This window comes from Astyanax mexicanus, chromosome 14, assembly GCF_023375975.1.
Source record: "Astyanax mexicanus isolate ESR-SI-001 chromosome 14, AstMex3_surface, whole genome shotgun sequence".
Taxonomy (NCBI): domain Eukaryota; kingdom Metazoa; phylum Chordata; class Actinopteri; order Characiformes; family Acestrorhamphidae; genus Astyanax; species Astyanax mexicanus.
The window spans coordinates 34,698,034-34,713,868 of NC_064421.1; the positions used below are offsets into that span (position 1 = coordinate 34,698,034).

A 15,835-nucleotide genomic window follows, 5' to 3' on the forward strand; every position below is an offset into this window, starting at 1 on the left:
AAAGGGGGTTGTACAAAGTATTAACATCAGGGGTGCTAATAATTGTGGCACACATGATTTGATGTTAAATAATTATTTCTTAATGTGGGATTTTTTTCCTACTGAATAAATTCACTTGAGTTAAAGGTTGTATTTTACTCTTTTTTTCCATCGTGGTCCTATATTATTTTGAACAAAACTCAATTTATGAGAAGCTAAAGAACACATCTTAACCAGGGGTGCCAATAATTATGGAGGGCACTGTATCTACAGTAATAACATGCTAGAACAGTGCTAATTGTACATTACTACCACCAGCAAATTGTTAGCAATATCCATGTACAGCACTTCAGTTATTGTCAGGCCATTGAAGAAATAAGCTGAATGTAGAGTACATAAACAACTCAGTAGTGTTAATATGACCTTAAAAACCTTCAGTCAACATTTAATAAACATTAAATAAACCCTTTAATAAAACTGCAATAAGCAGCCATGTATTATGTATTTGTGTGTTTTTTAACTGTGTGTATATAAATATATAAGTCTTTGTGTGTGTGAGTGAGTGTCCGTTGGTGTGTATTGTTCTGGGTAGTGCTGTTGAAGCTTTAGTCTGGAGCAGCTCTTTGTTCAGAACAGCAGAAACTCGCAGTAATCGGCCTCTGTCTCTTTAAGAGGGCGGCGCAACTGTTCTATGCAAATTTACGGTGGTCGACGGACCAATCAGCGCGCGTCTTTGGCCGCGGGAGAATCCGAATTTCGCGGGAGGTAAATTTGGCGCTAAAGCGGCGGATCGAGCAGCGGGAGCAGCGCGAGAGCCAACAAACAACCCGAGCAAACAAAGAAAGAGACAAACAACAAACAAAACTATAAACACAGCAGCAGAGCCGCGCGGTGAGCCGAGGGCGCGCGCAGGAGCGGAGCTCGGTGTGTTTGGTGGTTCTGTTGGGCTGCGCTGGGCTCGGTTTGGGGGGATTTGCGCCCTCTGCTGCAGAACCTGAACAAAGAACCCGGAGCGCGAGACCTCCGCCGCCGCTGCTACTGTCTGCTGGTCCGCGCGCTGTTTGTGCCCACAGCGCAGATAATCAATTAGAATAACGGCTCGAGGCTGATCGATACAAGTGATCAGTAGGTTAGTGTCGCTCGCTGAACCGGACCCGCTGCTGCTGTTAATTGGGGGTCGCTCCGGCTCGGGCAACTTTCCTTCAGTCAGTCACTGTGTGCAGGGAACGGGGTCGGGATGCTCGCGGTCGCGTGCGGTGGCAGAACGGACGGAGGGCGCGCGGGGAGCTGCAGTCCTTACACCCGACTCCCGGTAAGTGTGTACAGAAGTGTGTGTATGTGTGTGTGTGTGTACACTCTAAATACAGTAATATATCTGCTGTACAAAAACTGCATTGCAAACAGTATGTCTATGTATATAGGGTTATGTATAGCAACAGTCTGCTTTTTACCCATTAAAAAATTCTGTTCTGTGAGGATGTTCATATGTCCTAAATGCATGTGTGTGTGTGTGTGTGTGTGTGTGTGTTTGTAGACAGGTGGGTAGGCAGTAAAGGTGGAGTCTATGGGATATGGAGTACAATATCCTGATACATACAGAAAAAATGTAATCTGTGATTAACATGTACAAATATTTCACTTTTGACATACCATTAAACACCATACAAACCAACTGCAAACAATATTAATAGCTTCCTGAAAGACCATACAGACACCTTAGCAACAACCTAGCTGGAATATCATAGAAACTGCACAGCAACCACCTTGGAACACCTTAACACCACTGGAGAACCCCAGAGCAACCACCTAGATCATATCATAATGTCGTAATATCATATTAACCACTTAACTCTTAAAAAACAACACTAACTGCCTGGAAGTACAGTGTTAGTTATCACAATAGCCTTAAAGCATAGTTTTATACATCCATGCCCAATTGTTAAAGAGCACACTTAAACAGCACAAATCAAACATACACTTTTACAGGGTCAGGGGGTACCTGAAGAAGTGTTGGTCCATTTGTTGGTTTGTAAATGTGATAGATAGATTTTTACAATTGTTTATTCGGATGTGACTCCTAAACTGGTTTTAGCTTTACTGAAGCCTGTCAGCTGCATTATTTATCACACACACTCCCAAACACCTGCTCAAAGCAGCCTGACCTGTCTGAGTCAATGTGTAGAGGTCATGAAAGGTCATAGCAAGAGATTTGGGTTTACGGGAGCCTCCAATAGCCTGGTTCACATATGTGCTAGAGCTTTAAAGGGACTTTAAAGAACATTGTTATAAGACATTAATAAATATGTCACAATAACCAACTGTTAAATGATATAGTGTTCCAGAAATACATAATTATTATCATAAAATTATGAATTCAATTATTATTATAAAAAATGTTATGACACTGATGTAATAATTAAAGTTACTTTAAAAAAGCAAAAACATATTCAAATGTTTAAATTTCCTAACTCATACAGGGAACTGTTTTAGACTAAGTTAACTTACAGACTTCAGATTCTTGTTTCATTCATACAGCACTAATATTGACACTTGCTAATCCAACAGCTAGCATTGTTGGTCATAGGACTGTACTATACTAATCAACAAGTTTAACTTAAATATAATGTTTATTTTTTTAAATACTTTATGTAAACATCTGCCAGATGTTATCCACTAATATTGGATCTCCTACATATATAAGACACAGTATTTACAGTTGTGAACATGATTTGTGCAATCACATACAAACGATTACCATTTTATAAATGTGCTATGTAATAAAAAAATGTTCATAGGTGTCTTTATATTATGACATATGAATACTGTCAAAAGTGATTTATAAGTGTTACTAATATAAACATACACATATATAAACATTTAAGTCTAATTAGATTATTCCCTACAGTATTTATTATTCTATGCAAAATATGCATTTAATTGGGTATCAGATCTAAAACCGTTAATGAATCTGTATGTAAAATTATGTGGCAAGTTATGTGGCTGCTTAATTTGAGATGTTTCCTTTTGTCTGACCCACATACTTTACCTCATCTCACACACACACACACACACACACACACATACAGTGTGGAGGGGAAAATGCTGATCCATCACTGCTCAGTTTCAGTCTGACTGAGCTATAGGGTCTTACAGCAGCAGTTGAAAACTTTCAACAAAACTCTAAACCCTTTAAGATTCATAGCAACTACATAGGATACCAAAGCAGCTCTTATGTGTAATATTCTATTGTGCAGAAGCACAGTATGGATTTTTAATTGTTGGTTTAAATGTAAAGATTGGTGTCAGACAGTGGTTAATTTAGTGTTGAGTTTAAACCCACCCACTAGAAAGCAGTGTTGTACTCTGTCAGTGTTCCGAGTGTTTTAAATGACTAAGAAGTCAGCTTTTTTTTACTCAGATTATAACAATTTGATGTGTTTTTATACATTGACAGTTTTTTAATAAAATAATATTTCACACTTGCATACAGTATCCCAATATACTGTGTTATATTGAATAATAACCTCTATTTGGTGATACTTATAATATCTCAAGTTTGTAGAATTTATAGCAATTTCACAGTTGAATCTACAAGACAGACATTACTAAATGCCCAACCCCCATATTCTTTAACACACAGAGGTGTAAGTTGAGCTTTTCAATCAGTTTGATCCCAAATTAGGCCTTTATTGCTGCTATAACACCTACCAACCTTACCACCACCAACTGCTTTAGTCTGGCACCTTTAGTTACCCTAAAACTTTGATGTGCAGATCTGTTATCAGATTTGTTACATTTGAATTTGGATGTTTGAACTTCTAAGTTTAAAGTCAGAAATATTATTTGTAACACCACCAAGAGTTGGATTTCCTAAATGGCTGCCTTCACATAAACAGTAATAAAACAATAGTATTGTATGGGTTTTTATTACCTGTTTTTATTTGTAAACTATTAAGTCGGCCATACTCACAGTTGACTGGTTTAACTTTTCTGGCCATCTGTGGACATATTGTTTGGATGGGCAAAATACTGTTTATGCACATTTATCAACTGGTATCGCTAACAATGCTAACCTGGGACAGTGCTAACAAAGATAAAGACATGTTTTAGATGGATTCACAGTAATAATAAAAAAACAGTAAATTATTGTTAAACCAGTTGTGGTAAATTAAAACATCTTTTGCTAACTGGTTGTTGAACATGTTTTTAAATGATTTACAATTATTAGAATGTTTAACTGGAACATTGCTAACTTAGACGTGACCACACAAATATAAAGTACTAGAGACCCAGACTTGAGCAAAAGTAAAAGGCTTTATTAAAAAAGTGACTTGAGTTGACTTGAGTTTAAGTGTTTTTTAAGCACCACACTTAAGTGAGAGTAGTAAAGTATTCAACATTTTTTGTACTTAAGTATTACAATTAGTTTATTGTAAAATTTACTACTTAAGTACTGGAAGTAAAATTACAGTATTGTGTTATGTATTTATTACAGAAAGCAGAGGAAAGTTTGCAAAGTAAAACGTATTAACACATTAAAAAAAGATAAGGTAAAAGTGGAAGTAGGAGATAAAATAATACTCCATTAGACATTTTAGTACTTAAGTACAGTAGTGAAGTAGTTCTACTCTGTTACTATACATCTCTGTGTGGGACATGATTCCCAACTCCGACATCCAACTTTTGAGGTAAATGTAGCGCAGCATATAGCAGTAGATATTCTCTCTTACTCTGCCATTTATTAGTTTGTCTTTCTTTCCATTGTGCTTTAACACACTCAGATGTCCCGTCACTCTATGAATGTGTGTCTTTAGGTGTGGCAGAGTGTATTATTGAGTGTATGAGTGTGTGTAGGCGTTCTGAGATGAGTTCTGAAAGGTCGCACTGTTAGAAGAGAACAGGTGCAGTGTATAGATATCCAGCCTGAATACAATTAATTCAATAAATTGGAGCCTATGTAATTTAATAACTAAAATTGGTGATTTTTTTCTTCCATTTATTATTGCCAATTGTGATTTAGACACGTGTCCATTTTCTGCGGAGTTATGAAATTCAGCTTTTCTGCCAGTTTCAAAAACCAACAGGAGTGTTTCTGCCAGTTTCACTCTGGCTTTTCTTTTAGCTTTGATGGTAATTTGCTGTGTTTTCCTACTGCTTACTCATCTCTCTGTGGTTTGGGTGTGGGGAAAGCAGCACACATTTCCTCTTAGATACTCAGCTGAGTGTGTGAGGCCCACAACCTGCAGCCCTTACAAGTTTTTGTTGGTGTTTTCTGTGTTTTAGCACACAGTTGGTGTAGATGGGGCTATAGTTTCATTTATAGACATTAATAGAATATAATACAATACAGAAGGTGTAGGGGGCACTCTGTAATACTCTTTAATATGCGTATGATCCACACACTCATTCTGACAGACTGTAATGCGCTACAGAAAATGTAGGGGGCGCTCTATCATACACTATAATGTTCATATGATTCACATACTCATTCTGACAAACTGTAGTGCACTGCAGAATGTGTAGGGGGCGCTCTATAATACACTAGAATGTTCATATGAGTCACATACTCATTCTGACAAACTGTAGTGCACTGCAGAATGTGTAGGGTCGCTCTATAATGCTCTATAATGTCCCTATGGTCATTCTGACGTCTGTAGTACAGTAGGTGTAGACGGTGCTGTATAATGCTCTGTAGTACAGTAGGTGTAGACAGTGCTGTATAGTGCTCTGTAGTGTTCATATTAGCCACACACTCATGCTGACAGACTGTAATACGCTACAAGAAGTCTAGTGGGCGCTCTATAATGCACTATAATGAACATATGAGCCACACACTCATTTTGACAGACTGTAATGTGCTACAGGAAGTGTAGTGGGCAATCTAAAATGCGCTTTAATGTTTATATGATCCACACTTTCACTCTAACAGACTGTAAAAACTACAGTAAGCATAGGGGTGCTCTATAATGCTCTATAATGATCCTATGATCCACACACTCATTTGACTCCTGTAGGAGTCTATAGGAGTGTATATAGTCTATACTCCATAGTTGTAAAAAAATATACAGATGGTCAGTGATGGAATAGTTGGTTGGCAGAGTTGGGTAAAGTCTGATTTTGAAAACTGACTGTAGATCAGTAACTCAGCTGCCAGGTTACCAAACATCTTCACTTCTTCTTTCTCACACAGACACCAAACAGTCCGAACTCTGCTGCACAGAGACGCTCACTCTGCTAGCCCTCCAGTAATCGGGCTGGGCTGAGTTACCACACTGACAACTTCCCTCTTTAGCTCTGTTAATGCAATAGTTTACAGTATTTTTTCTGCAACTTTTTACCAAACACGCCCTATTAGCTAAGATTTGATTGGTACTTCTTTTGGTTTACAGTGGAGTTATGAGGCTTATGTTGATTACAAGACATTAAAGCTTATTTACAACAGCATGGTTCTAACTGCATTTCTAAATGACCACACACTCTCCTAAACCATGTGGAGGTGTTCAGTAATTTCTAATATACTTTACCATCTGGTTTCTGACACTATCCAGAATATGGGACATGCTTTAGTGTTTGTGTACATACACGTTACCAAACTTGTTAACATGACCAGGCTTTTGCTATAAGGTGTGTCAGAGTGTTATGAGTAGATAGTGAGAGAGAGAGTAAAAGAGAGAGAGAGAGAGAAACAGTTTACAGCTACAGAAACAGAAACGTCTCTGGTTTCTTCCTCTCCCACCTGCTCTCAGTGCAGATGTCGGTGACAGGTGGATTAGATAGTTCAGTTTGAGGATAATACCAGCTTTCTTCTACAGAATCTCTCGCTGCTTCACACACAGACATACACACATGCACCTCATATATGTACACTTTCAGTCAAAAGTTTTAGAACTTTGTTTTTGTTATTTAAGCTCTTTAGGTCCGATCAGTACTAGAAATGGTACAGAATCCAGTGTAAAAAAACGCCTTTATGAAAAACAAATGAAATAAAAATTGAGTAACTTTAGTATTGTAAAAAAAATTGTCAAATAAAATCAAATATCATATATTGTTAAAAAAAAATAACAAGCGGGGTGATTACAGCTGACAATGTAAAATAATGTAAATAACTGAGCTTTAGTTTTAAAAAATGTCAGTTTCCAAAGCCTTTGACTAAAGTAAAGCAGTGCATGGACAGACTCAGTTACTGAACTCTCTACTGCAGCATTTACACACAGCACATTTATACTTCATCATAATAACTAGAAAAAGACAGAAAACTTGGTAACTTTTAAAAGTAGAAGTCTCTTTTTTTTAGAGAAATCACAGATGAAGCCAGAGATCGGTGAGTACTGTTTCCTACACCTTCAAAAGACTCTTCAAAACTGAGTCACGATTGGCTGACCCACATGGCAACAGCTTTAGCTCAGCTTAACATTGGAATATGTCTCAATTTTAGCAGGAAAAAAACCTAGAGGTCTGACAGGTGAAGTGCAGTAATAAAGACATTATTAAGATGATAAAATAAAAAGGTTTTCTAGGCCATACATATAGCACTGCTACTGGACTAAAACTAAAGGGGTATTTTAAAATGTTTAAGTGGTAGTGTACATGTGTGTTATGTATGCTATAAATGTACTTATGACCATATTACATATAAACATTTAGATAAAACACACACCATATCTGTCTAGTCTCCCGTTTTGGCCGGGAAACTACCGTATTTAACTCCTCTTTCCCGCCGTCCTCCCGTATTAGTATTTTCCCGTAAATTTCCCGTATTATATTAAGATTAAAATATATATATTATTGAGGAGACAGGGCACTGACCGCTCTGTGTCTCTTAACCAATCATGGAGCCGGTTCAAGGAGAAAGTCCCGCCTTTCAGGAGAAACAGCCAATCAGCTTGCAAAGGAGGGTCAGTGTGGGGAAGCCCCCCGTCGCTGTGAGTTCAGGCAGCTAGTCAGAGCAGCTGATGTTAAAACAGATCTGGATATTCAGCGATTTTTCTAAAAGAAAGGTAACGGTAGGCTAATCATGTAAACTGTGATGAGATTTTTCTGATAGCTGCTTAAAAATACTCGTCTCCGAAACAAAACACACAGATTAAACCTTTTAAAATAAAAAATTACAGCTTGTGACTCAGTTTAACTAGAAAATGTGGAGAGGACCGAAATTAACTGAACTGATCAGGCGTTGAGTGATCAAAAGAAAGAAGTATTAATTAAAAATGATTAATTGTGTAGGCCACTTAGGACTAATTTTTACTGATGGAATATATCTGGTCCATGTCCTTTTAGTAAAAGCTCATAATACTATTTTTAGGTCACCTACAGTCATTTTGCAGAATTTGTGCACCCTTTGTTAAATTTTAAATCTATTAAATAAATAAAAATATATATTATATAAAAGAGTGCATTTATGGCAAAAAAGACATGAAATCTTAACTTTTTTTAATATCTAGAAAAGTATTTTTAATTTGGCTGTATTAAAAGAATGACATATGTAGGAATGTCCACAACATTTCAGATTCTGATAATCTAATTGTAGTGTGTAGGTGGTTCACATGTGGTTATTTTAGATTTTTTGTAAACCTGTCTTAAAATGTAAGGGATACTGAACCTTCGTTGGGCTGGTGGGACGGCTTTAAGCGGACAGAGGAAAATATCCCTTATTTTTAAATCTAAAACTTGACAGGTATGACACACACACTTACATAAAAAGATCAAACATGTAAACATAATCTGACCCAGACCTAAATTGTGAAAAGGGGTGTAAGGTTTTTGAATGTAACTTTTTTTTAGTCAAGCTAAACTAGAGTTACACATAAAATATAGTAGAGGTAAAATGGTACACCAGTTTAACAGGCTTGAATCAAGTGTATTTGTTGTAAAGCTAGAAATGAACTTTGGGTTTTGAATGAACGAAAAGTGAATGTAGTCTGAACTTCCACTAGCTCTCTAAACTTAAGAGATGCGTGTTTATTTTAATGTTTGTAGACTGAGAGCCAGGGTGGGGCTAAATATCGATATTGCAATATATAACATAATTTTAGCTTGCAACACATTTTCATTACAAGGCACATAGGAGCTCTAAACTCCAAAAGACTCAGACCCCAATTTGATGTGGAGGCGCTAATCAAATGAATAGGGTAAACCTGCAGTAAAGAATATTTGTATTCTGTGAAACAGAAAAATACCAAATAAATATATAATTAGCTTATTTTAAAGTATTTAATCCTCTTCAATAACACAGATTCCACCAAGTCTTGTGATATTTTGAGTATCCCAACATCAAAGTGTCATCATTATTGTGGGCAATGTTTTGTAGGATGCTGTGAGATTCCCACCCCTACTGAGTGCAGTTTTACAGGCTTAGTATTAACCTCAGCATTTAACATTCCCAATTTAGCTAAAGACACAGACTACTAAAACTACTCAATAGATCAATATTAATCAATAATATAATTAATGTTATTTAACACAACAAATTGCAGCAGCTCATATCAAGTTGCAACATTTATAAAGCAGTTTTTTTAGTCATTGTGATGAACTGTATTGACAGAGTGCTTTTAAAGTTATACATCTGCTCCAGGTGTATTATCACCTGACCACTCCTACTGAAAAGAGTGATAGGAATTCCTCTAAATATGCAAACGACTGTGAGAAAAAGAGCAGTAATGATACTGTTTCCTGGCTCTTAGCTGTTTCAATTGTCAGTAGTGCTGAATCTTTAAAATCTTTAGAAACTTCAACACTAATTTTTTTTAATGAAATACTTTGTAAAATAATATTTTGGCTTTCTCCTGTACTTCACTCTTTCTACAGAGTTCATTAACATAGTGATTTTATTTAACAATGTAAAACAGTGTCAGTACTGTTGAGTTCAGAAGGTAGATATAATTTTATTTATGTTGAAATATCACATTTTATAACTAACTCTCACTCACTTTCTTGCACGTTTCTCACTGATAAACTTCATCACATTTATATTGAATCATAACCCCTGTATTCTGCCATTAGTCACGTCTCTCTGTTGGACGCAGCCCGTAAACATAGACAGTAGAATTATCCTGAGTGTCGGTCTGTAGTCTTAAGCCTCATTAACTCTGCCGCTGCTGAAGTGAGCAGACAGGCTGATCCGGGCGTCTCCGGCTGTGTTTGAATGTGAATGATGGTGAGCTGTTAGAGGGATGAGGAGGGGTTGTTATTGTTCTGAGCTGTTTAGGAAGAGCTGTGTATTCACTAACAAATACACACTCTTCAGAATCCACTTTCATTTACGTGTGTGTGTGTGTGTGTGTGAAACAGCAGCAGTACTCTGGAGCTAGGCTAGTTTAACAGCTCTTCATTGAGTTTATGTGTTGATGTACATTTATTTATTTTTTATTCTTTTATCTTTTTATTAATTTAGAATCAGATTGCATTAATGTAATTGTCTCTTCAATCTCAATCTCAATCTCTACTGATATGAGACTGTGTGGTACTAATTTTATGATGACAAAGACGACCCATTGGAGTAGGGCTGAGCAGTTAATCAAATTAATTGCTTAATTGAATTACTGTTTTAATGCTGTTTTCAAAATGTGATAATGGAGATTGTAGATTTTTACATATAGAAGCTGCCAGAGTGAATCTCAGTAGATAGACATTTGCTTCTGTCAGAAATCTGTAAAGAACTCTTTTATATGGCAGAGATTTTCATATTTTGCACTTTTCCTTAATTGACAAACATAAGGATGTTATGTTTGCATCATGTTTAATATAAAAGCTGCATGTAAGGTTGAGCATTACTTTAAAAAAGTTGGTATATAAGAACTAAAAATCTAAAGCATAATCGAGAATTTCTCAAGTATATTAATATTATTTTTTGTACAATATTTTTTATAATTTAGCCCTACATTGAAGTATCCATTATCAGTGATTGTGAAAATGTGTGAGTTTGCATAATGTGCATTAATGCGTTGCAGAAATAGCCATGTACACTGACATGGGTTGATATTACCTAAAACAGGTCCCCTTTTTTTAACAAAAGAAATAATTAAATATTAAGATAATTATTCATATTTTTCATTGATATGAAGAAACAGTTTAAATCAAACACACATGCATAAAAACACTATTAGAATAATCGATAAATTAGTCAACAGAAAACATATTAACTGAGGGAGACAAATCTATAGCCTACATATAATTCCTTTATTATTATTTCTGCTGAAAGCACAAAAGCTCAAATCTCATTCTCTGTAAAGGGGACACATGGTGGTGTATGTTGGTATTACCTGTTGAATTAAAGTTGATGCAGCTGAGTAATTTATGTGTTTATAGTGCTATAATATCAGAGTGTTGTAATGGTACACACACTGTATGTAGACTAATGCTGCGGTAGGTGTGGTGCACAGGATAACCATGTGCGAGACTGGGCTTTAGTTCCTGGTCTGGGTGAGTGTGCAGTGCTGCACCGATAAGAGTTCTTGGGCATTACTATAAGACAACATTAAAGCATCAGCTAAAAGCTGTAAAAGTAATTGACAGTAATGTGTTTATTAAGAGAGAAAGAGATCTAAAGAGGTCTAAAATGGAAAGTCTGTGCTATGCTAACACTTTATCTCTCTTCCTTTCTCTCTCTTTCTCTTTATTTCTCTGTCTCTCTGTCTCTGCAGGCTAAACGGAGGTTAGATCTAGAGGATCCTCTGTATCTGCAGGGTTTCCGAACACCCAAAGGCAAAGTGAACACAGTCAGACTCGCCAGCCCAAAGAGTGAGAACACTTTCTCCAGAAATATATATTTTTTGGTAGAGCAATTCCTTGCCTGCAAAGTACAAAACATTTAATACTAAATGTTTGTGGACACCCTAAATGAATGAGTGCATTAACCTGCACCCATTGCTGACACAGATGTGCAAATGCACACACACAGCTTATCTAATCTCTGTAGAGAAGTACAGCCAGAAGAATACGACTCTATGGAACAGATAAATAAAATTGGTCTATTGGTACCATGCCTAATGAGTTAAGGAGTTTAGAATCAGGTGGGGTGGTGATCATAACACATCACTTATATACCACTTCCTCCTCTCCACCAGCACCAAAGTCTCCAGGTGAGCGGACTCGGTACGACACCTCCCTCGGCCTGCTGACCAAGAAGTTTGTGGGCTTGCTGAGCGAGTCTCCTGACGGCGTGCTGGACCTGAACTGGGCTACTGAGGTCCTAGAGGTTCAGAAGAGACGTATCTATGACATCACCAACGTGCTAGAGGGGGTCAAACTCATCCGCAAAAAGTCCAAAAACAACATCCAGTGGCTGTGAGTACACTTAAAGCTTGAGTTCAGCTACACCATTTAGAAAACAAGCAATTTAATCTTCAATACTGCTAACTGGCCTAAATGATCTCACACTCTCCGTTATCCTATAAACATAAATGATAAATAAACTATAAATAAATAAATAAGTAAATGATAGTAAACTGTAGTGTTTTAAATTGATTGGTTTTCTTAAGTGTGTATATGTGTGTGTGTTAGGGTGAGTGGTGTGTTCGAAGGCTCAGCGGGTGGTTCGGAGCGGACGAGCGCTCTGCGGAGGGAACTGGCTGAGTTAGAGAGAAAGGAGAGAGTTTTAGATGAGCTTATCCACTCCAGCAACAACCAGCTCCGAGAACTGACTGAGAACAAGGACAACCAGAGATATCCTTTCAGACTGGGACTGTGTGTGCATGTGTGTTTGTGTGCAAGTATGTCCACTTTATGTGAGTTATTAATGATTATATGAGAGATGGAAAGACCACTTAAAAAGGATGGGTTTCTTTGATTTTACCAATTTGAAAACCTCTGGAATAGAATCAAGATTGATGATCACAAGCCATCAAACCAAACTAAACTGCATGCATTTCTGCCCCAGGAGTGGCATAAAGCTATCCAAAAGCAGTGTGTAAAACTGGTGGAGGAGAACATGCCAAGATGCATTAAAAACCAAAAGGGTGATTCCACCAAATATTGATTTCTGAACTCTTAAAACTTTATGAATATGAACTTGTTTTCTTTGCATTATTTGAGGTCTATAAGCTCTGCATGTTTTTGTTATTTCAGCCATTTCTCATTTTCTGCAAATAAACCCTCTAAATGATAATGTTTTTATTTGGAATTTGGGAGAAATGTTGACCGTAGTTTATAGATTAAAACAACAATGTTCATTTTGCTCAAACATATACCTATAAATAGCAAAATCAGAGAAATTGATTCAGAAAATGAAATGGTCTCTAATATTTTTCCAGAGCTTAATATATCAGCGTTCCAACAGGGTCTTAAAATCTTAAAATGTCTGTCATTTGAAATTCACAGATGCCAGATTAAAGGCCAGATTTCCATCCAATGTTTGGCATTGATTTAATTGAAGTCTTAAATGTCTACTTTTACTTTCTTCTTTACGAAAAGCTTGGTCTAATGAAAAGTTAATTCTGTGTTATCTGTGTTTCTTTGAGGCTACCGGTGCTGGTGGTGATTAAACTACAAATCCCATGTTCATTGCAGGCAAGAACCTGAACTGTTTGCCTGTTACCTGCACACTAAATTCATCCATGAATATCTACTGCCTCAGTAACCAAAGTAACACCTCTGAAGTTAATTCGGCTGCTTGTAGTGGAAAACGTGGGAAAGTGTGTTTTCAGTGAGACTGATAAAGGTGTTTTTCGCAGTTGGTCACAAACGCTCCCCAGTAATCGATATGAATCTCGCTGCAAACTATGCAAGAAGACCACCCAGTTATGTATGAAGGTGCTTGAGTCTCACACCAAGGTGGGGGAAAACCAGCGTGCCTCAAAAAATTCACTGAGAATGGTCTTAAAAGGTCTTAAAAGATCTTAAATGTAACTCTATGAAACGTTGAGGAACCCTGCATATTAGTGCTGACTTGTTATTTAAAGGTGTTTATCCTTAACTCCACCTACATTGGGGTATGTGACCTATCAGGACCTTCGCTCTATATCGAGTCTGCAGGACCAGACAGTCATTGCAGTCAAAGCTCCTTCAGGAACCAAACTAGAGCTGCCAGAAACCACAGAGGTAAGATCGAGCTCTAATCCGTCAGATACTGCGGATTACACTGTATATGTCCTAATGTTTGTGGAGACCCTTCAATTGAATGCATTCATCTACTTTAAGTGGCACACAAAGAGCTTCTTTGGTCCGACAAATATGAACCTATTGGCACCATGCCATGTGATGAAGTGGTAAAATGCACCCCAGCACTAAGCTGTGGAGCAGTGGAAATGTGTTCATCTCTAATGATGGTGGTCCATCCAGTACTTTTGGGATGAGCTGGAGGGTGGTGGATGAGTTGTGATGGTGATCATCCAACACTCTGACCTCACTAACACTTATCTTGTTGCTAAATGCAATCAGATCTTATCAGTAATGTTCCGAAATCTAGTAGATTACCTTTTTCTGGACAGTAGAGACAGTTACTCCAAAAATCAGAAGAAACTCTTTTGTACACTTGCTTGTCCAAAAAATAATCAATGAGCATTTGTTCTAATACTTTTGTCTATTAATATTTGTGTTATAAAAATCAACTAAGAAAAAAATGTCACTGGTTTGCCATAGCATTTAATACCAAGTATTGAGTAGGTCCCCTTGGGCTTTCGTGACCCTGTTACCAGTTCATTGGGTGTCTTTTCTTAGACCACTGCATACTAGGAATCCACACAAAACCACAAGACCAGCTTGACCATTTGGAGCTGCTCTGTCCCAGTTGACCCAGAACCTCACAGTTTAGTTTATGTGAAAATCTCAAATTATTGTTTTCCTGCTTTAACACATCAACTTCAGAAACTGACTGTTTACTTGCTGACTAATATATCCCCTGCTGAACAGGAGCCAGTGTAGATGGCGATACTCACCTGACTGTCAGTGGTGCTAATTTTACGGCTGATCAGTGTAAATTGGATTTAAAATGATCTCTATTAATCTTTACTCTCCTGTGTTTTTGTTCATCAGCAGGGCAATATGCAGATCTACCTGAAGAGCAGGAATGGGGCTATTGAAGTTTACCTGTGTCCAGAGGAGGGTCTGGAGGACGTGAGTCCGGTGAAGGCAACCAGGAGGGACTTCAGCAACGGGGTCACTCACCCAACTCAAACCAACACCCCACATCACCCATACACCCCCAAACCCCTGCACGCCCCTGAAGGTGAGAGGGTGGGGTTGCAATGGATGCCTCACATTATGCACTGCACTAACATGATTACTATAATGGTTAGCGGTTAGCATGTTCCAACTATATTTATTACAGCTAGGCTGGTTTCAGTGTCCAAACATTTTTTTATTGTTGTTTTCCCAGCCATACCCCCTAAACCCCAGCCCCCGATGGACAGCAGCAATATCGGAGCTGCCCTGCTGGACGTGGAGAAAATTCTGGGTCTTCCCCCAAGCCTACTCCAGATCACTGAAGATCAGCTGCCCAGCACATCCTTTACCCCTGACCAGTCCTTTGTCAGTTTCTCTCCCCCTATTGACCACGATGACTACCTCTGGGGTCTGGATGACGGAGAGGGAGTTTCAGACTTTTTTGATACCTACGATCTGGGAGACCTGCCATATGAGACCTTCCATATGAAAATATAATATAATTAAATATTTTCAGAAATATTTTTTTTTGCATTTAGGATTATATTGACCACCGATTTCAACATATTCCAATTTCCAGTGGGATGATAAGACTGGACATTGTTTTGAACCTGAACTGAGTCTGGACTCTGAAGTGCCATGAAGTGAAAATTAACACAGAACTTACCATGTTATCTCTTAGAGTTTGCAGTTCAGAATCCCGTTTCAATCCTTAAATATTCAGAAAAATCTTTGATGTCAGGATTGAATTTTAGAAATG

The 15,835-nt window shown here is 37.6% G+C and overlaps 1 protein-coding gene across 1 annotated transcript; it reads left to right on the forward strand.

The window, feature by feature from the left end:
* The first annotated feature begins 743 nt into the window (after positions 1-743).
* e2f2 (E2F transcription factor 2) lies at positions 744-15,573 on the forward strand. Its single transcript, XM_007239179.4, has 7 exons — positions 744-1,291; positions 11,619-11,715; positions 12,042-12,261; positions 12,478-12,639; positions 13,899-14,013; positions 14,947-15,139; positions 15,290-15,573. The coding sequence occupies exons 1-7, from the start codon at positions 1,217-1,219 to the stop codon at positions 15,571-15,573; spliced, it is 1,146 nt and encodes a 381-aa protein (XP_007239241.2). The 5' UTR covers positions 744-1,216.
* Positions 15,574-15,835: the final 262 nt, after the last annotated feature.